Below are 22,834 nucleotides of genomic sequence, written 5' to 3' on the forward strand. Positions count from 1 at the left end.
GGTGTTCAAACAAACTTTTTACTGAATCAGTGTCTGAGTGCTGAATAAAGTTTGATGCCAATCAACAAGCTGTTCAGCATGGGGGGGGGGGGGGAGATGCGTGTTCTCTCTGCTCTGAAGAAAATACATTTTAAAGACAAAATGACATGGAGTCCCCTGCCATTTATTTGCATAATTGAAAAGTGTGGGTGTCCCCCCAAGCCATCCCATCTTTGATAACCAGCCAAAGTAAAGCAGACCTCTGGGGGCTGGTATTATCTGGCTGGGAAGTTCCAGAATTTTTTGGCCCTTGCTAGACAAAAATAGCAGTCTGCAGTCACCCCAGAAGTGGTGCATCACATTAATTGCTCCGATTCTGGTACTTTGCCCGGCTCTTCCCAATTGCCCTGGTGCAGTGGTAACCAGGTAATACTTGAAAGGTTGATGTCAGCTGCAAATTGACAGCTGTCATCAAGCCCAGGGGTTAGTAGTGGAGAGTCTATCAGACACCTACAATACTAACTCTGTAAGCAAAAACAGGAGAAAAAAAAATTTGTTTCATTCAATAAAGACTCATCTACACTACCTCATTCCCCCTTTATTATTAAAATAAATAAATAAAAATCCTCATTTTTTTTTATGTAATCCAATGTTATAATGTCATACAACATCCACCTAATCCTGTGGAGCCTCGTTTTAAGAATGAGGCTCCATAGGTCACTTGGGGTCAGCCACAGACCCGGAATTTCATACAAGCATGAGAAATTCCATACCTGCTACATAGCGCATTGCACTATTGGATTATGTCGAAACTTTGAGGATTTTTATTTATTAATTGGTGAATGAGGGAGTAGTTTTCATCATCGTAAGTGTGTGTGTGTGTGTGTGTGTGTGTGTGTGTGTGTGTGTGTGTGTGTGTGTGTGTGTGTGTGTGTGTGTGTGTTTTAACGCTACACTTATCGGGTTAGTAATGGAAGTATATGATAGACCCCTCTCCATTGCTAACCACTAGACATCAATCCAGCCATCAATTCTTTGCTGGCATCAACACCAAATTTTTTACTCCTCCACCAGAGCAATCAGGAAGAGCCGGACAAAGCATCAGAATGGATGCCACTTCTGGCTGCTATTTTTAGGCTGGGAAAGGCCAAATAACCATAGGACCTCCCAGCCTGATCATACGAACCCCGAGCTATCTACTTTACCTGGGCTGGTTATCAAACATAAGGGTGACCCGAAGTCATTTTGTTGTCTATTTAGTCCACCCACATTTGTTTGCAGGGCAATTGTCCTGCTCTTATCCCCATTTTACCTCCTTTTCCAGCCCCCATGAACCAAAGTTTTCACTAAAGTGCGAACAAAACTCTGCGAACCAGCACATCAATGGGTCAACTTTTCCATAGTCATGATCTTAGAGGCTTGTGGTAGATGGCTGACCCGGAGGTCATCATGACAACCTCTGGTTGCCATGGTAACAAATGGGCTCCCCGTGATCATGTTGTGGAGGTGCTGGTCACTATTGACCGGAGAATTTAAAGCGGTAAACAGCCCGGGGCAATGCAGGCTCTGCTAATGGCTATAAGAGTCGGGACTTTGCTTTCGTATATGTCAAACTCCCAAGGGAGATCATGCAGGCACAGCCCTTTGCCCTACGTGATCGCCATGATGTATCCATACGTCATTGGTCAGGAACCCCTCCCCAACTGAGGGACCCCATAGGTCGTGAAGGGGTTAAAGATCCAGAATTAAAATGAAAAAGAAAAAAAAACAATCCTGACCATACTAGCACTGTTGCTCCTGTGATGATGTCTCATACATCCACATAAACCCTGCAGCCAGTCGTACATGCAGGCACAACTGATGAGGACAGTTATTGGCTTCAGTGGACATATGACATGTAGCACAGCACACAAGACATTGTGGCAGGCCAGGATCACAGGGCTCTGGTCTGCTGGTCAGAGATTACTTACTTGGCAGCTGGACCAGGGACCTGCGGATCTTTGTGTTCAATTTTGTGACATATTATTGTAATGGGATCAACCATTCAGACTGCATCATCAATGTAGAAATGGATGTGAACATTGCTTCAGCACTTGCCCACAAGGGGGCAGTGTCAGATTGTGCAATCACAGACACAGAGGTGGGAAATCCCCTACAGCTTGTGTGTTCTAACCAGGAAGAAAAAGAGCGGGAGGACTGTACAGACCCGGAGCTCAGCCAGCACAGAGCTACGTGTGGTCTCCCTGAACAGAGGGCTCTTTTGCAACCGGATTCTTGGAAGAATCACCCTGTGAAAGTGGTTTCTGCCACCCCCGGTTTGCAGGACTTTGTTTTCACCGAGGAACTAAACGGACTGCAGAGCATCGCGCCCGGATTGCATATCCAGGGGCTGTGACAACTTGACTGCAGAGCATCGCACCCTGAGTGCAAGTGCAGGGGCCGTTACCGACACAAGGGAGCCATCCGTGCAACCGTGACCTCCCTTCTTCTGCTCGGTGTGCCCCGGGACTAAGAGACTGACTAGAATCCGTTACCAGCGGGAGAAGATCAAAGGAGAAGACCGAGGAGCTGCATCCTTTCAGCGCTGCACCGGGACCCATCATCGGGAGACTCCAGGCCTGCGACGTGGGAGCGGCATCTTCTTCTGGGATAGACTGGTACGTGATTGTAGGGAAAGTTAAGGAAAGTTGCCGCCATTTCTTTGTGTTTTTCTCTTTTCTTTTTTTTTTTTCCTTGCTGCGTACCCGGAAGGAGTGAAGATCCGGGGACTCCACCATACACATGTGCGCAGATAGTTCGGTTGACTGTGTTATAAATATGTTTCATAGTAAAGAAATGTTACTACCGGTAAAATCTGAGTATGGGGATTTTGTTGGAATAGAGCATACACACACACCCGCGGCCCTACCACCGGTCGCTTCATTATCACTACAGAAAAGATAACCGAGTAGGTAGGACCATTGAAGTGGTGCTGGTGAATGAAGATACATTATACTGTGTGTGTGGTAGTGTGACGCCCTGGCGCTGCCAGGTGGTCACAGAGAAACAGTACACCCCACACACAACACCATCCCACATTAGGTACCATCTTCCACAAAACCCTAGCCACCCCCCTCAGGGTAGGAAGGATACACCAGTGGGCGGGACCAGGCGGATTGGGAGCACCCACATAGGGGTCTTTAGGATTCGGGGGAGGGAACCAGTCAGTTCAAGTGGAAGTTCAAGTTGAAGTGAAGTCAGTGCCTAGTGAAGGGGAGCTGGGGTAGCAGGCCTGGTCTACTGGCTAGGTGGCAAGCAGTGGTCCGTGTCCAAAGCCGACGGGAGTCCGTCGCGGGAAATCCAAAGTGGACCGTGGCAGGGTTGGAGCCTGCCGGTACCGACAGCGGAGATCCGGTCCGGAACCGTGCATGGGCGGGGTACCTGGACCCTAGTTAGAAGACTGTTGCAAGCCCCTTCTCTAACCAGGCCGGGGACAAGGTTCCAGACGTTGCTCCGGTGTGTGAGCCCAGATAGAGCTAAATGGCAGCCCACCGCGGGGGATAGGGTATCCACAACAACCCACTGAGATCCCACGGGTCAGATTTTGCGGGCACATCTCTCAACAAAAACAGAACCGGGAGAGGACTTCCCCGTTCTACACGAGGTTGTCCAAAAGAGGAGAAAAGTACGTAGTGTCGGAGGAAGAGACATTGGTACACCAGCCGGATGTGGGAACCGTATATATGTCGCCCCGCTTACAGCAGCCGAGCTGCTTGGATCCGGACCTTCTGTGGGTGGCTCAAGGGTCTCCGGACCCAGGGGTCTCGCAGTCACTTCGATCAAAAAAGGGGGGTTTGTATTGGTGAATGTAGGACGTATATGTACGGGCTGAGCCGTATTAAGTTCATGATGCCACCCACGGTATGTGGTGAGGTTGGACACCACCGCTGCAGTGACGGGGCACTCCGGGGAGATGTTATTCAGCAAGTTGTTAACCCCTCCGTGGGCAGGGATGGTGGCCCAGGGACCCGTTGGGGGGATTGGTGCAGGGATATGGGCAACTGCAGGGTGCTGGTGTACTCACTATTGAAGGAAACACACGAGTCTCTGGTAAACCAAGGTGATTGTGGTCGGTGCCCGCAGCCGGCTGCGTTCTGGTTCCCCCACCCGGCTGGTGGTCTCTGTCTTTCTCCTGTACCTTTGTGTAATGGTGGACTGCCTGTGCTTGCAACTTCAGGAGTCCGCTCCCGGCTGGATGTGGCCTAAGGAGCCCTTGCCCGCTGGCGGTGGGATCTCTGAGCCCTGGCGGTGGCCTTTTCATCGCCCTCGGTGGGCTGCTGTCTTCTAATAGGGACTTTGAGGCAAGGACTAGAGGTCCTGTCCCACCCAATTGGTAAATTAACCGGTTCCAGTCGCTTCTGGTCCTGGCTTCAGGGTCCGAGTACCGCCCTGTGTGCTCCGGTTTCCGAGTCGGTTCCCCGGCTCGGTACCGGCGGGCCACTACCCTGTCCACCTCGGTTCCACCGAGCCGTCTTCCCGGCTCCTGCAGACGGAGACTGCCGTCTGCCTCCTAGCCAATGGCATCAGGGCTCCTACCCTGGCGCCGCTCAATTTGGGGTATTCGCCTCTGCTGGAGCTGCACCCAGCTCCAGCCCACACTGCTCTCCAACTTGAACTCTAAACTGAACTGAACTGTTTACTTTCCCGCTCCGGGCTGTCCAGACTCCTTGGTGGGCATCTTCCAACCGCCTGGTTCCGCCCCCTGGTGTCCATCTAGCCTTGAGGGGGGTAACTAGGGTTTTGAAGGTTGGCTGATGTCACCTGTGAGGGAAAGGTGTAGAGCAGGGGCCTATCTATGACTACCTGGCCCGGCCAGGGCGTCACATATACACCCGGAGGCAGTAGCTGGCCACTGACACCTTAGTTTACCAGCGGACTTGTGTGCAATCATTTAATCATGAGTACACCAACACCCTCCGGCCCGGCACACCACCACCGGCAGCCATCACCTCCCGTGTTCTGGACACCGAGCCCCGGGGCATCCACCCCTACCCACGGAGGGGTCAAACACCTAGCTGCAGCTCCATCACCCCCGGGGGCTCCCCAATAGCAGCGGTGGTACTCCACCTTACCACACACCGTGGGTGGCGTCATGGAGTATCTACAACAATCCCAAGTACATATTACATCCCCTTTTTATTTGAGTGTCCGCAGGACCCCCGGGTCCGGAGATCCCTCAATCCACTGCAGATTCGGATCTGAGCAGCCCGGCTGCTGAAGTTGGGGCAGCACAGTAGGAATGGCGAAACTGCAGTAGCATTACTCTGTGTAGGGGGGATGGGGATACTGTGGGAACATTATACTGTGTGGGGTGCACTGTTTGGTGTATAGTGCTGCTAAGTAGCAGTACTGTACAGTACACTGAGGCTCAATGTACAGTGCTGCTACAGTACTTGTAGAATTTGCTCAGGTAAGAACAAAGACAAGAATGCCATGTGTACAGCCTTCTTTCCCCCACTGCTAGATGTTTTCCATGACCCGACACATATGACCAAAGCCAGTGGCGTAACTAGAGTTTGATGGGCCCCGATGCAAAGTTCGGACCTGGGCCCCCCCTCCACGAACACTAACACTTGGTGTACAGGACAATGACACTGACACTCGGGGTACGGGATAATGACGCTGACACTTGGCTCTAACCCACAGCACCCAGATATTCCATGATCTGAAATCCCTCTGTCAGCACCTAGTTTTCCAATGTTCTGATATCCATCTTGTCCTTGGCACACTGGTTCCCCATGCTCTGCTATACATCTTTCCCTCAGCACACAGCTTTCCCATATCAGAGCATGAGAAACCTGGGTGCTGAGGCAAAGAGCCCTTTTCCCTCAGCATAAAACATTCCCCCATCCAATGCTTGTATCTTATCACCCCCCTTGTATATAATTCACCCCAGGCCTCCATGTACGAGGCAGCCAAGCCCCCCAGGCCTCCATGTACGAGGCAGCCAAGCCCCCCAGGCCTCCATGTACGAGGCAGCCAAGCCCCCCAGGCCTCCATGTACGAGGCAGCCAAGCCCCCCAGGCCTCCATGTACGAGGCAGCCAAGCCCCCCAGGCCTCCATGTACGAGGCAGCCAAGCCCCCCAGGCCTCCATGTACGAGGCAGCCAAGCCCCCCAGGCCTCCATGTACGAGGCAGCCAAACCCCCCAGGCCTCCATGTACGAGGCAGCCAAGCCCCCCAGGCCTCCATGTACGAGGCAGCCAAGCCCCCCAGGCCTCCATGTACGAGGCAGCCAAGCCCCCCAGGCCTCCATGTACGAGGCAGCCAAGCCCCCAATGCTTGAAGCCAGTCCCTGGGGATCACTAATTTATAGCATTGGCAGTAGAGTGGTTAATTCACAGTATCAGGTTAAGAAAGTGCACATAGTAGTGGCAAGTGTTAAATCATTATACCTGTATCCAGCGCAGTCCCACCACCCCACTGTGACACTGCACTGGATACAGGTACTATAGATTTTTTACTGATCATCTTGCTGCTACCATATAAATTTTATTTTATTTTTATAGCATGTATAGCTATTATCAATTATTTGGCACCGGTATAATTATTTACCATCTTGCTGTGTTACTACATTTTTTTTGTACATGTAATTTTGGTCCACTAATACGAACATAGCCAATTAGATAATATTAGCTATAATGCTATTAATATAGCAGCTTAATTCTCTGTATCTTGTTGTGCAGTGCCACCTTGTGGCCATTTGCGATTATTTTTAATATAACTCTTAATAGCGACTTTAATAAGTGATTTTTAAAACTGATTTTGGTCTGAAGTGCACTTTTCATATGCAGATTTATCATTTATATGATGCTTGACCACTATTTATAGTCCATCTATTATACTCCTCCCCCCCTACACACCTTTTTTTCCCTTTCTATATAATTTCAAATCATTTTCTTGGGTGGGTATTTTAACAGAACAGTGTATATATGTATTTATACACTAGATATGGCTGCTCTGTGCTTACAGGACCTGTGATGATGTCACATTATCCATACAAGAAAGCTCAGAGCCGCACACCTGTAGTATTAATGTACAGGAGCACAAATAAGCTGTGGTGATATATAACCATATACATACACGATGGGTCAGCACACCGCCATTAATGACTACATGAATTCCTTCTATACACGTATAAAACATGAGGCTCTTAGTTACCAATTTTATATTATCAAAAATCATTAAATCCATCCAGCCAGGACAAGCTGTGCCCAATGTGGAGGCCCCAACTCCAGGGACTCACCTCTCTGTGCTTACCAAGGCCTCAGACTGACAGGGGAAGATAGAGGAGCCATGTGTGACTGGGAATAAACCAGTGTGGGGTTATCTGGGAGGATAAAGGAGCACAGCCCGGGGGAGCCACACCCCAATGTATTACTACAAGAAAGCCCAACAAGGCCCCGCGCTCCTCTAGGAGGACAAGTGCACACACTGAGGATTTGGGGAGATTTTACCTCAGGATTTGTAAGACAAAACCAGGAGAGGAACAATCAGAGGAAAGTATAATAGAAACCCACTCTTGGCTTTGGCTAACAAATACTGAGGTAAACAACTCACCAAATATTGAAAGTGTGCATGTGGCGTTAAAGTAGGTGAACACACCCTTTGGTCAATAACAAATATAAACACAACAAAAACACAAAAAGCTGTGCATGTCCAGAGTGTATATGAGGTGAAGCCATGCGTGGACAGGGCGGAGCGGTGTATTTACGAGGTGGATGGGGCAGAGCAGTGTTTTGACATAGTGGAGCATTGTTTGTGTCAGGCTTCTTTCACATTTCCATGCATTTAACGCACGTGTGTAACATTCCGTGAGGCAGGTCAGTATGTGTATCCATGTGTATGTTCTCCGTGTGCTATCTATGTGACATCCGGATAGCACACAGACAGCATGAACTTGTAGTCTCTGGCACTGCTGTTGCTTCCCAGTTTTCGGTCAGTGCAGTGAATATTCATGAGCATAGTGACCGGACCCAGAAGCACCAGCAGCACCAGAGACGGGTAAGTATAAAAATTCTTTTGTTAAGTGACGTGTTTTCTCCGGTATGTGTCACACAGATCACATCAATGTGTGATCTGTGTGACATCTGTGCTGCCGGCAGAAAACGGACATGTCGCCATGTGGAGTACACGAACATACATGTGATCCACATGGTCAGTGTGCAAAGACGTACGTGTGCACAAACGTATTGAATTTAATGGGTCTACATGTGTCTCTGGCATGTGCAGAAACAGACACAGTTTTAGGCCCCCTTCACACATCACATGTAGCAGAGACACAGATGTCTGTTTTCACACGTACCAGAGACAGGGGCACACGTAGACTCATTAAAATCAATGGGTTTGTGTGTTTTCCCATGGACCGTGTGTTCGTGTGCTTCACACGGCGACATGTTCGTTTTTCTCTGGCAGCACGGGTGTCACACGGACCGCACACTGATGTGATCCATGTGATATCAGTGTGACACTTACCGAAGAAAACCACATGTCTGTGACATAAAATGCTTTTATATATTTACCTTCTTCACCGCTGATGTCTCCAGCACTGCTGTCACTTGCTTCCAACTCCCACTCATTATGCACTGCAACTGCACCGAGGACCGGAAGCGGAAGCAACGCCGGACACAGCAGTGAGTGTAAAAAGAAACAACAACATTTATTAAAAGGCAGCCTTTTAAAATCAATCTGATTTCTTCCTCAGCCTATCATATGAAGAAGTATATAAAACAACTTGTAAAGGAAGCTGTGATCCAAGGAAATTACTCATCTAACCCCCTGGAGATGATCAAAGCCAGGACACACAATAGAAATACATGTGACACATTTATAATCATAATACAAATAAAGAAACAAATTATATATACAATCTTTAGACGCAAAAGCAAATAATTGTAAAAAAATAAATTTTGTGCTGTCTGTTAAAAAATATGTAAATGCATCTTTGGACTGCAAATCACACTAAGAACTCATTTACACACAGAGGTGTAGCGGAGGGGGCAGTCCGCCCCAGGCGGCACGTGTCAGGGCGGCGGCATTTTGGCCACTCGCTTTCAGTTCTGCTGCCCCTGGGCCGAGTTCCGGGGACTGCAGTCCTCAGCAGGAAATTGTGGCTGCCGTCCCTTTAAGGCGCGCAGACCACAGCGTTCGCTGTGTCCTCCTGGTTTGAGGTTCATCTGTGGGTGAAGCTACCGCACGGCATCCTGCTCAGTCCCACAGATGAAGGAGGAGCAGTGCCAGCCATCGACCCCCAGCACAGCGCTTCCCTCCGGCACTGTGTGGGCTCCCTCTCCTCCGTGACCGAGCGGTATGTGCTACACCCTTCCCCCCAACTCGACCTGTATGTTCCCTCGCAGCCACCTGGTTTATGGGCCCCAGTGAGCTATATGGGCTTCTCCCCCCAGGTGTATGCCCTGCCCCCCCCGTAGCCATATATGCTGGCCCCCAGAGCCGTGTGTGTGGGCCCCCAAGAGCCGTGTGTGTGTGTCTATATGTATGCAGCAGAGTTGTATGTGTCTGTATGTATGCAGCAGAGTTGTGTGTGTGTCTGTCTGTATGCATGCAGCAGAGTTGTGTGTATTCAGCAGAGTTGTGTCTGTCTGTATGTATGCAGCAGACTTGTGTCTCTGTCTGTATGTATGTATGCAGCAGAGTTGTTTGTGTCTGTCTGTATGTATGCAGCAGACTTGTGTGTCTCTGTTTGTCTGTATGCAGCAGAGTTGTGTGTGTCTGTATGTATGCAGTAGAGTTGTGTGTGTCTGTATGTATGCAGCAGAGTTGTGTCTGTCTGTATGTATGCAGCAGAGTTGTGTGTCTGTCTGTATGTATGCAGCAGAGTTGTGTGTCTGTCTGTCTGTATGCAGCAGAGTTGTATCTGTATGTATGCAGCAGAGTTGTCTGTCTGTATGTATGTAGCAGAGTTGTGTGTCTCTGTCTGTATGTATGTATGCAGCAGAGTTGTGTGTGTCTGTATGTATGCAGCAGAGTTGTGCCTCTGTCTGTATGTATGCAGCAGAGTTGTGTGTGTCTGTCTGTATGTATGCTGTGCCATCTGTGTGACACGGACCACAATTAAATGCATTCAAAGAATTACTAATTTTTAAGTGTAAAGGCCGCTTTACATGCTACGACATCGCTAGCTATAGCTAGCAATGTCGTGCGCACTAGCACCCGCCCCCGTCGTACGTGCGATATGTGGTGATCGGTGCCGTAGCGAACATTATCACTACGGCAGCGTCACACGCACATACCTGTTCAGCGACGTTGAATAATCCCTCCTTCAAGGGAGAGATGCATCACTGCGGCGTCACTAAGCGGCCGGCCAATAGAAGCGGAGGGGTGGAGATGAGCGTGCCGAACATCCCGCCCACCTCCTTCCTTTCTCATTGCCGGTGGGATGGAGGTAAGGAGATGTTCGTCGCTCCTGAGGTGTCACATTTAGCGATTTGTGGTGCCGCAGGAACGAGGAACAACATCGCTACTTACCTGACGATTTTTTGTAATTAAACGACTTCTCCAAAACAAACGATTTTTGTCTTTTTTGCGATCGTTTTAGGTCGCTCCAGCCTGTCACACGCTGCGACGTCGCTAACGACGCCGGATGTGCGGCACAAACACTGTGACCCCGACGATATATCGTTAGCGATGTCGCAGTGTGTAAAGCCCCCTTTAAAGATATGAAAAGATGATAGATAAATGATAGTTTGCAGATTTTAACCAAATAAATAAATAAATGGAAGGCAAAGCTAAAGCAGAAAGCTAGGGGCTAATATTATTAGGCTGGGAAAGTCTATAGTTAATGGGCTCTTCAAAGTACAAAAAAACAGCCCTTAGATGCCCCAGAAGTGGAGCATCGTGAGTTTCTCCAATTCTGGCACTTCACCTTTCCTTTTCCTGATGCCCTGGTATGGTGGCAATTGGGGAATTGGTTTTTGGGGTTGATTTCAGCTGTGTACTGTCCAAAAACAGCTGGCATCAAGCCTTGGTGCTAGTAATGGAAACACCCCCATTACTAGCTCAGTAATAATAAAAAAGACACACATACAAACTCCTTTATTAAAATAAACACTACCCAATACTAATACTTTCCCTAGATCCCCATTTTATTACAAAAACAAAAAAAAATTAAAAACTATGCAGGTCCGCTGCAGCCTAGGTAATCTACAATAGTCCACCGCATCCGTTGAAGTCCACAAACTAAACCCCCCAAAAAAACACACAAGCATAGAGAAATAAAACTAGAGACTTACCCTTGTTCACCACTTTATTCCCAAAAAAATAAAAAATCCCTAGTAGGTCCAATGTAGTTCATGGAATCTGACAGTCTATAGAGCATCATTCTGACACTCCATAGACTTTGCTTACAGGCACTTTGCTTACAGGCTGCGCCTGTGGATCTTCGGGTTTGCCGACTTTTGCTGGGCCTGAAAAAATTTTTTGACCCTGGACAACGAATCCCAGACAAGTCAATGGGAACCCGAAGTTCTGTGATGTAAAATGGCTGTAAAATGGCTGTAAAATGGTTGTAGTAAGGGCTAGGGAGCTGCAAAAGGAAGTAAAATGGGGATAGGAGCGGGACTATTATACATAATGTGTTCCCCGAAGATAAGGCATAACTCATACTCTTTTCTGGCCCGCTCATTAAACTACATGAATATTCCCTGCTTCCCCCTCCCACTGTATGTGTCAGGAACTGTTTGGTTGCAGTTAAACTGCTAAACACGAACCCACCCTTTGTGCCACCATCTGTGATTGGTGGCAGTCAGTCAGCTGTATTAGTGCAAAAAGAAATAAATATATAATTTTAAAAAGTGATGTGGGCTTTTACATTATTTTTACTAATGAGAAGGTTAAGCAGACTGCTACGGGCTGCAACCACCAGTGGTTTATTTCCCTTTGGCTGATTATCAAAAATATAGGGGATCCCACACAGCTTTTTAAAATTATTTAAATAAAATAAAAAAATTATGAAAAAAAAAATGGCATAGGGACCCCCTAATTTTTGATAACCAGCAAAGATAAAGTAGACTGCTAGGGCCTGGTACTATCAGGCTAGGAAGAGCCATGGTTATTTGGGCCTTCCCAACCTAAAAATTGCAGGCCGCAACTGCACCTGAAAGGGCGCATCCATTAGATATTCAATACTTGACATGGCTGTGATGGAGTGAGAAGTGCTAACAATGGAAAAGCTTGCCAATTGGCTGCTCTATAGCCTTTCAACAGGCTTTATTTTAATGACACCAAATACCAGTTGTTCAGTAGGAACCGAAAACTTTACACTTTTGGTTCGCTCATTACTACTTATCACTTCATCCCCACAGTGAAAAACGATGGTGGCAGCATCATGCTATGGGTATGTTTTTTGGAAACAGGGACAGGGAAAATGGTCAGAGTCGAAGGGAAGATGGATGCTGCGAAATACATTTAAGGAAATCCTGTTTTAATCTGTCAGTGATTTGAGACTATATAAATCTGAAAATAAGCAGCGCTGATAGTGTAATACCAGAGAGATCGGTGAGGTTAAACTATAAGTATACACTCACCTGAACGGGTTGTGATAGTCACAACCACTAATGCACATAAGATAATGGCGTCTGCTGCAGCCCCACGTGGATGAGCATACAAAATGGAGTTGAGAAGGGGTTAAAGCCGCGCATCAGCCGAAATGAAGATGTAACGTGTTGATGAAGATAAACTTTCTTTTATTCCATAGGTCTACGCGTTTCAAGGTAAAACCTCTTCTTCAGGACCAGTACATCAACATAAAAGTTATGTTGATGTACTGGTCCTGAAGAAGAGGTTTTACCTCGAAACGCGTAGACCTATGGAATAAAAGAAAGTTTATCTTCATCAACACGTTACATCTTCATTTCGGCTGATGCGCGGCTTTAACCCCTTCTCGACTCCATTTTGTATAGTGATTTGAGACTGGGACTGAGGTTCACTTTCCAACAAGACAATGACCCAAAGCATATTGCTTAAGCAACACTCAAGTGGTTTAAGGGGAAACATGTAAATGTATTGGAGTGGCCGAGTCCCAGACCTTAATCCAATTAAGAATCTGTGGTCAGACTCAAAGATTGCTGTTCACCAGAGGAAACTATTTAACTTGAAGGAGCAGTAACAGTTTTGTCTTGAGGAATGGGCAAAAAACCCAGTGGCAAGATGTGGAAAGCGCTCGAGGCAAAGCAACTTATATCTGTAAATGCTGCAAAAGGAGGCTCTACAAAGTACTGACATTAGGGGGGTGAATAGTTATGCAAACTAAAGTTTTCAGTTATTTTGTCCTATTTGTTGTTTGCGTCCCAATAAAATGAAAACCAAATGTTCACAAGTGTAGGTATATTATTTACATGAACCGATGCAAACCCTCAAAAAAAGAAAACTGGGAAATTCCAGGTTGGGAGATAGCAAAACACGAAAATTGCCATGGGGGTGAATAGGCAATGCATGTCTAGGTCAGTCCCTCAGAAATTTAGAAGCAACTGGGAAATGTGTAAGTGTAAACAAGTTGTGGTGTAGAGATGCTACGTGGTGGCATTAAAATGGAGAATGAGAAGACAAAATGGATTATGATCTCCCACAAATCCCTCCTTTTGTGATTCTAAAAGACCAGAAATGTTCCTGTGGCCATACTCCAGAATGAGGGCATTATAAAAGCATCATTATAGGCACTGTGTGGGGAATTGTATGGTATGGGGATGGACTATGAGAAGATCATTCTATGTGGTGAATCCACTGTAGTATAATTTTATTGTGTGGGGAAATTAAATCCTACTGTGCATGTGGTGGTATATTTGGGGTACCATAATGTGCAAGGAATAATTGTAGTGGGTGGAGACACTGAAAGCACGATCTGTGTGTACCAGAACAATTTACCTCTTCCCTGTTTTTAAATGTTGGGAGTCATAATGTTCTGTGACTGTGCACATGGGCTATTAAAAAGCCAAATAATTATTTTTATTTTGTGTTTTTGATTGGGGGTAGTAGAGGTTGGGCAAATCAGTTTTACTATGGGACCTATGATTCCTCTGTATGCCCCTGGTCTCACCTAATAAGTCAGCCTATTAATTAGATGAGATAAGCTGGGCATAGGATGGTTACCCCCATAATTGTCCTGATCATATGTAGAAGCGTCTCTCCATGGTGAATGTCAAATAGGATGGAGAATAGAGGCAAAAAATAGACATTAAGAATGTAATTGCTTTTTAATAACAAATGGTCATTGGTAATCATTTACATTTTCTAAAAATTGTTTAGCACTCTAAGTTATTTTCCCTTTGTTTCTTTTGTAGACAAGTGACTTTACTTGATTATAACTAGTAAGTTTTCTTTTACATGTTTACAATGTAATAATTTAAAATAAAAGAAGACAGTTGCTTCTCCACTGTATGAGTTCTTTGATGTCTAACAAGATCGTATTTATGGGTAAAACATCTCTCACATTCTGAACATGGAAATGGCTTCTCCTTTGTGTGAGTTCTATTATGTATAACCAGAGTGTATTTCTTAATAAAACATTTTGAACATTGTGAACATGAAAATGGCGTATCCCCTGTGGGAGTTCCACTACATCTAACAAGATTGAATTTCTTGTTAAAACATTTCCTACATTCTGAACAAGAAAATGGCTTCTCTACTGTGTGATTTTCTGAAGTCCAACAAGATCGCCCTTTTCTTTAAAAAAAAAGTTGCACATTCTGAACCTAAAAACATCTTTTACTCTGCGTGCATTCAAGTTTGTATTTCTCCCTATACTGTTTCCCACATTCTGAACATAAATATGGCTTCTCTCCTGTGTGAGTTCTCTGATGTCTAACAAGATTTGATTTCTCGTTAAACATTAAGACAACTTGATTTATTATCGTAACATTTCCCAGATCCTGGACATGAAAATAGTTTGTCCCCTGTGGAAGAAGAAGAAAAAGAAAAAGAAAAAGAAAAAGAAGAAGAAGAAGAAGAAATATCATGATCATCTGCTGCAATATTTGAAAATATTAGCTGTCCATCTAAGCGTCTAGTACAATCATGAAGAATAAAAACAATATTATTATTTGTCAATAGCACTGTATTCCAATTATATTAATACTTATTATTAAATTTCCATACAAACTGTAATGCAATTCAGATATGGACTAAGTTTCTATTCTGTGTCAATTAAGTGTCACCTGCTTAACCCAGCAGGAAGTGCAGTTTCCTCAAAAACAGGGAGATGGACAAATTACCCAGCCCAAATGGCATACACCCCTGAGTACTGCAGGAATTATGTACCATAATAGTCAGATCCTTATTTCTAATATTAAAAGAATTCATAATAATCTACTTTGCATCACAGGACTGGTGCATAGCAAATGTGGCACCAAAAGGGCATCAATAATACACTTAAAATTAAGTATAGCAGAGGCAAAACATACAAATCTACCATCCGAATCTATCTTTGAATTAGTACACAAGAAGGGAATAGACTTAAGTACTTTATCAGAAAGCTGGGTTTGTGTCATAGGTCATGGGTTTTCTAGTAGGACAATGACTCCAAACATACTTCAAGAAGCACCCAGAAATGGATGGAAACAAAGCGCTAGAGTTCTCAAGTGGCAGCAATGACTCCAGATCAAAATCCCAATGAACACCTGTGGAGTGATCTTAAAATTGCTGTTGGGAGAAGGTGCCTTCAAATATGAGAGACCTGGAGCAGTTTGCAAAAGAAGTGTGGTCCAAAATTCCAGTTCAGAGGTAAAAAAAATAGTTTAAAATAAATTGAGAGTCCTCAGTAGTTGATACCTTTTGCTGGCTAACTGAAAACATGGTAATAATAGCAAGCTTTCGAGACTACGCATGTCTCTTCATCAGGCTCAGTATAACACAAAATCTGAAGTCACACATTTATATACAACAGAACATAGAATAGTACAGTAAATAAGACAAGTGATATGAAGCAGAACTATCAGTATGGAAAGGGGACAAACAGTTGTGGCAGTAAATATTGCAGCAGTTCATAGATAAGGCGTGTGAAACTTTTATTGTCCTCTGATTGAGGTCAGGTCCAAAGTTGTGATGCCCCCAACACAGTAGAAGGATATAATTTACCTGTATCAGGTGAGAGGTGTAAAACGTTTTTGGATGGCTATTGGAAGCAATTGATAGCACTAACGTATTCCAAAGGGTGTGCAACCGAATATTAAGTTGAGGTTGCCAACAATTGTGTCTAGCCCGATTTGGAGTTTTGTGTACTATTATGTCCAATTTGCCTTTTCCTCTGTTTCTTGTGTGTTGTTCAAATAATCAGAAAAGGAAAAAAAACATGTATATAAAAAAGATATGTAACTGCAACATTTTTCTGGGAGAAATACTTCATTTTACTTTCTGACATATAGTAATAATAATAATAATAATAATAATCTTTATTTCTAAAGCACTTTACAATTCAGAGGTTCATATACAAACAGTCATAAGTAACAGTTACAGAGTATACAATAATTAAAGCAAAAACTATGAAAACCTTGCTCGTAAGAGCTTACAATCTACAATGGGGTGAGGTGGGTGTGACAAGTTACAGGTACTGATTTACAACTGTGGTCCAGCCATCTCAAAGAAGTGGAGGATGGATAAAGGCTGCAAAAGCCTGTCATCAGCCAATCTTAGTAATGTTTTTTGGGGCAGTGGAGTTTGACGGAAAATTATGTTCGGAGAAATAGTGAAGGTGCTAAATATGAACGGACTTATATTAGGGAAGGTGATAGGCCAACCTAAAAAGATGTATTTTTAGCGAGCGTCTGAAGTTGTGGTTGACTATCATTTGGGGTAGAGCAGTCCAAAGGATTGGTGCAGCTCGGGAGAAGTCTTGGAGCCGGGAATGGGTGATTCGGATTAGTGTGGATGTTAATCGAAAGTCATTTGTGGAGCATAGAGAACGAGTAGGGTGATAGACAGAGATGAGGAAGGAGGTGTAAGGGGGTGCCGCACAGTGGAGCTTTGTGGGTGAGAACAAGCAATTTAAATTGGAACCTATAATGTATGGCCAGCCAGTGTAAAGACTGGTAGAAAGAGGAAGCATCCAAGTAACTAGATTGATGCTTATCAGAGAGATCAATTACATACTGACTTTCTGCTCCATGTACTCCTGATTTAAGAGTTTTGTCAAGTACTTTAGAGGCGTTGTTAATGTTATTTAATTATGAGAAGAGCTCTTAAAAAGGCCTTTATAGAATCCCAAATAATTACAGCCAAAGTGCAACCATTATTGTTAACAAAAAACTCTTCTAATAATTGAGGGATTTTATTAGATTTAGAAAAGGTAGATCACCAGTATGGGTTAAATTGCCAAAGTGGGGTCATTTCTATGCTCAGGAGGACTAAATTGAAAAATGTATTTAAATCGGGGCATGATCCAAAATACTACGGGATCAATCAGTTTCCAAGAGTCAAATCTCTAAGTAGGGGAAGCAAATGAAGAAATGTATGAATATACCCTTAAAGGGGTATTCCATCTCCAAGATCCCATCCTAATATATCGTAGGCATATTAATAGCATTAGCAAATATCTCCAATTTGAAATTCAGCATAGTTCTTCTGATTCACTATGTTACTTACCTCATGTGCAGGGCATTGCAGGAGCTTAGGTATCTATGGTTACAACCACTAACAACTAACTAAATTTGACTATATGCATGGTCATAACTATGGATACCTAAGTTCCTGCAATGCCCTGAACGTGAGGTATGAGACATAATGAATCAATAGAACTATACTACATTTCTAGTAGAGGTAATTGCTAATATTATTACACCTACTACATATTAGGATAAGATCTTGGAGATGGGAATAATCCTTTAAGTCTGGATTTCTTAGTCTCAAATCCAAAAAATCAACCTCACATGGACATTTCCCAAAGGGGGTTAGACCCATCATATCTGTCCCCTGCCTCTTCTGAGATCTGACTAAGGCCCCATCTATAATATGAACATTTTTGTTATTGACGTATAGAGAAGTTACAGACATTGTTCAGACGTAGAGTGTAGACTGAAAGTAACGGTAATGAATGGCAGAGCATACCCTTACATATATACACATGCACTCTGTTCATACGTACATTTACATAAAACACACAGCTCTGCTACATACACACATTTATATACACACACAGCTCTGCTACTTACGGAAACCTACATCAACACACTGCTCTGCTACATATGCATATATATATACCTACACTACTCTGCTATAGATGCATATTTCCATACACAGAGCTCCACTATATAAGCACATTTGCATACACATACATTACCTCATTTTGCAGTTCCTGAAGCTACCATGTTTTCCCAAAAATAAGACCTACCCGGAAAATAAGACCTGGCAGGAGTTTTCAGCAACGCTTAAATATAAGACCTACCCCGAAAATAAGACCTAGTCACAGTTCAAAGTGTCCATGCAGCTGAAAAAGTTAAACTGAACCTGTCATCAGAAATTTTGCGTTAAACCTAAAAGATTCCCCCTCTGCAGCTCCTGGGCTGCATTCTATCAAGGTTCCTGTTGTTCTTGTGACCCCTTTCTGACCAAAATAAAGACTTTATAAAGTGGTACCTTTTTGTATTCCGATCTTGATAATGGTACACGGGGGCGGGCATTCTGGTGTCCGTTAGTCTGCCTGCCTGTCGCTTTAGGCCGTCCCCCATCGAGCAATTTCAAAGAGATGACGTGAGGTAAGCTGGCCAGCGCTTGCGCAGAACGGTGTAGGCGGCGGTAAAAGGGCGAGCACGAGATTATGGGTGGGTACTTGCTGATGAAAATCACAGCGCCGCCCATAATCTTACGCATGCGCAACACGTCACCAGCGGTCACACTGTGCACATTGCACAGTCCCGCGAGAGTGGCACGGCGCATGCGCGAGATTATGGGCGGCGCTGTGATTTTCATCAGCAAGTACCCGCTCATAATCTCGTGCTCGCGCTTTCACCGCCGCCTCCACCGTTCGGTGCAAGCGCTGGCCAGCTTACCTCACGTCACTTCTTTGAAATTGCGCGATGGGGACGGCCTAAAGCGACAGGGAGGCAGACTAACGGACACCAGAGAGCCCGCCCCCGTGTACCATTATCAAGATCTGAATACAAAAAGGTACCACTTTATAAAGTCTTTTATTTTGGTCAGAAAGGGGGAACAAGAACAACAGGAACCTTGAGAGAATGCAGCCCAGGAGCTGCAAAGGGGAAATCTTTTTTAAACACAAATTTTATTGCAGTTTTCAGAATCATTACAATATATCTAACATTTGAACAAGAATAAATTCACATTACCAATTTACCCACCCTTGTCTTAACCCACCCTCTTTTATTCCCACTTTATCCCCCCCAACATTTTTAATACACAGAACACCAGGTATAAGTCGCGAAAGAACACACAGCTCCTCTATATTCTGATTCCCGTTTGAAGCCCTATTTCTCTGAAACCCTCGTCTCGCCCTACTGTTGTGTCTCTACTGCATGTGTATTTTCAGCTTTCCCAATGTGCCTTGCAAGTCTCCCAGTAGATACCATTCCGTATTAGTGAAAGGAGATACCACTTTCCGTATTTCTGCAACTCCATACTGTTGTACTATAAATCTCTTCCATTTTTTAAAAAAGTTTCCCGTTAGTTCGTCCTTATTTCTTTCGGCTTCCAACTGTTCAATATTGAGCAGCTTTTTAATCTGATTGACCACCTCTTCCTCTGATAGAACAGATTCCTCGAGCCATCTGCGTAGTAGGGCCTTTTTCCCTATCATAGCAATATTATGGAAGTGTCTTGGAATCGTGGTCCCCCGTGTATCTCCTCCTCCTTCCTTTTCTTTAGTCCTGTGGTAGAAAATCCATAACAATGGGTCTAGTTCCATTTCCACTTCCCATACTTTTTCTATAAGTGTCTTAATTTTTCCCCAAAATTTCTGACTTTGTGGGCACTGCCAAATCCCGTGGTATAAGTCCGTTTTCGGCTGCTTACATTTGGGGCAATGTTCTATTTTATTCATCGTCTGCTTGGTAGGGATGTTAAAACCATAAATTGCTCTGTGCATTAATCTAAACTGTGTGTCCCTCCAGCCCTCATTAATCACCTCCTTCCTCATCCTCATCCATCCCTGCTGTATCTTTTCCCCTGCCTCTGTATCTTTTAATTGTCGTGCCCATGCTCCCCAGACCTGGTCCGAGTGCAGTGGTACCAGTGCTGTTCTCAGATCTTTGTACAGGGAGGAGATAGTAATCTCTTGTTTATCCTTCATTATAAATTGGTCCATTTCATTCATTACCTGTTCTTTTCTAACATCCCTTAATAGTCCCATTATTCCCTTTTCCACCTGTTTGTATTGTATGATTTGGAATAGAGAAAGCCCGTACCTGTTCACCATCTCCTCAAGGGTCAACCACCTATGTTCCGTTTCATGGAGAAGATCCTTCACCCCACTGATCCCCTTATTTCTCCATTCTAGAAATAGTTTGTTTTCCCTCTCTGCTGGGAATTCCGGAAAATTCCAGATATTTAGGTATTTGGAGATTCGCCAGGACAGGTTAAACTTTTTCCTCACTGCCTTCCACGCCATTATCGTATCCCTACATACCAGGGAGTGCTTAATTTTCCTCGGAATATTGGCCAATGACGTGTGTAATATTGCTCCCAAGTCCCATGGTCTACAGTACTCACTTTCCAATTTTATATTAGAATAGCTATTTGTCTTCCTCAGCCAGTCTATTACGTGCCTCATCAAGCATGCTAGGTTGTAGCCTCTCACATTTGGCATCTTGATTCCTCCCTTTTCCAGTGGTAGCATTAGTTTTTCCGCCCTAATTCTTGGTCTTTTTCTCTTCCATAGGAAGCTTGTAAATGCTTTATTCAGTCTATTTACATCCGCATGCTTTAATAATATAGGGATAGTCTGCATTGGGTATAACAGCTTGGAGAAACTCATCATTTTTAAGAGGTGGTTTCTACCTAGCAGGGATAGCGGCAGCCCCTCCCACATCTTCAGCTCTCGTTCTATTTTCTGTATCAACGGTTTGAAGTTGAATTCATAAATGGAGGCAGGCTGGCGTCCAATCTGGATCCCCAGGTATTTAAGGTGGGTTTTTGCTATCGGTATCCCACATATGTTATCCCCTATTCCATAGGTTTTCAGGGATGACATGGTTCGCTCATTCAGAAACAGTACTTCACATTTTGTCTTGTTCAATTTAAAACCTGCCATAGACCCAAATCTCTCTATCTGTTGTATTGTTTTTAAAAGGTCATTCTGTGGTCTATTCATGAATAATATGATATCGTCCGCGAATAGAGCTGAATGTACTTTTTCCGTTCCGATGTTAATGCCCTCAAAGCAATCTCCTCCATTGATCATTTTTGATAATGGCTCAATGGCTAGATTGAACAAGAGAGGAGACAGCGGGCACCCCTGTCTCGTTCCTTTGGTCAAAGAGAAGGGTCGTGACAAAAATCCGGGTGTCGCCACTCTTGCCTGAGGGTTTGCATATAGTATACCTATAAATGTTCTGAATGCTCCCCTGAAGCCCATATTATCTAGGACTGTTTCCAGCCATGGCCACTGCACATTATCAAATGCTTTTTCAGCATCCAACGTGATCATGGCTGGCAACTCCCCTCCTTGTAGATCCCTGTGTCTGATGGCGTCCATTACTATCATGGCCTTTCTTACGTTCGTCACGGCTGCTCTCCCCTTTACAAACCCCGATTGGGCGGGAGAAATTAGCCTTGGTAATACCTCTGCCAATCGATTGGCCATCAATTTGGCCACTAGTTTAAGGTCTTGGTTGATTAGTGAGATTGGTCTATAATTCGTTGGATTGTCCAAATTTTTATCTCCCTTGGGTAAAAGTTTTATATATGCAGTGTTAAGGTGGCTAGACATTCCCGTACCCCCTAACATTTTATTAAACATACATGTCAGCGTTGGTGATATTTCCTCCTTTAGTACTTTATAGAATTCCCCATTGAACCCGTCAGGCCCCGGTGCTTTATGTATACTCAGTTCTCCTATTGTTGTTTGCACTTCCTCTATTGTGATGTCCGCGTTCAGTCTAGTCAGTTCGTCCTCAGTTATTTGTATAAGTCCTAATGTCTTTAGCCACTCCCTCCCTCCTTCTCCATTTTCATCCCCCTTACTATATAGTTTGGCATAGTATTCCCCCAAGATCTGGTTGATCTCCTGCGGATTCGTCGATTTGGTCCCATCCTGTCTTGTCATACTAGCTATTAACGTCAACGGTCGTCTTCCCTTTGCCAGGTTAGCCAGCAGTTTACCTGCCTTATTGCCAAATCGGTGCAAGTCAACCTCCTGCTGGGACCTTACTAGTTCTTCTCGTTTTCCTACCCACATGTCAAACTCTTGTTTTGCTTCCTTCCACTCTTCTTTTGCTTTTTGGGATTCGTTTTCTAGGTACCTTTTGTATTTCTCTCTCAAACTAGTGCTTGCCTCCTGGTAATGTTTTTGCGTCTGTTTCCTGATTTTGGCTACATGCCCCATCAGTCTCCCCCTTAATACTACTTTCGCTGTTTCCCAGAATAGCATTGCCTCTTCCTTGTGCCCGCTGTTAGTGCCGCAATATTCCTCCCACCACTCCTTTAATGTTTTAATAAAACTTTATCTTTGAGTAAGAATGATGGAAATCTCCATATATAATCCGAGCCCCTCTGTATTCTGTCATTTAAGTCTAAGGTCACCGGGCTGTGGTCGGATATAACCATGTTCTCTATGTCTACATCCTTGACCCTGTGCCAGTCTTTGGTCTACTAACATAAAGTCAATCCTTGACCATGCTTCGTGTGGGTGTGAGTAGTG

At 44.6% G+C, this 22,834-nt stretch overlaps 1 protein-coding gene across 1 annotated transcript in view; it reads right to left on the reverse strand.

Annotated features, from left to right (window-relative positions):
• Positions 1-22,834, reverse strand: part of LOC142312866 (uncharacterized) — a 297,096-nt gene that overhangs the window by 146,022 nt on the left and 128,240 nt on the right. The window contains 2 exon segments of the mRNA XM_075351851.1: positions 14,364-14,668; positions 14,871-14,924. Coding sequence (XP_075207966.1) covers positions 14,364-14,668; positions 14,871-14,924 — 359 coding nt within the window.

This window comes from Anomaloglossus baeobatrachus, chromosome 5, assembly GCF_048569485.1.
Source record: "Anomaloglossus baeobatrachus isolate aAnoBae1 chromosome 5, aAnoBae1.hap1, whole genome shotgun sequence".
Lineage (NCBI taxonomy): Eukaryota > Metazoa > Chordata > Amphibia > Anura > Aromobatidae > Anomaloglossus > Anomaloglossus baeobatrachus.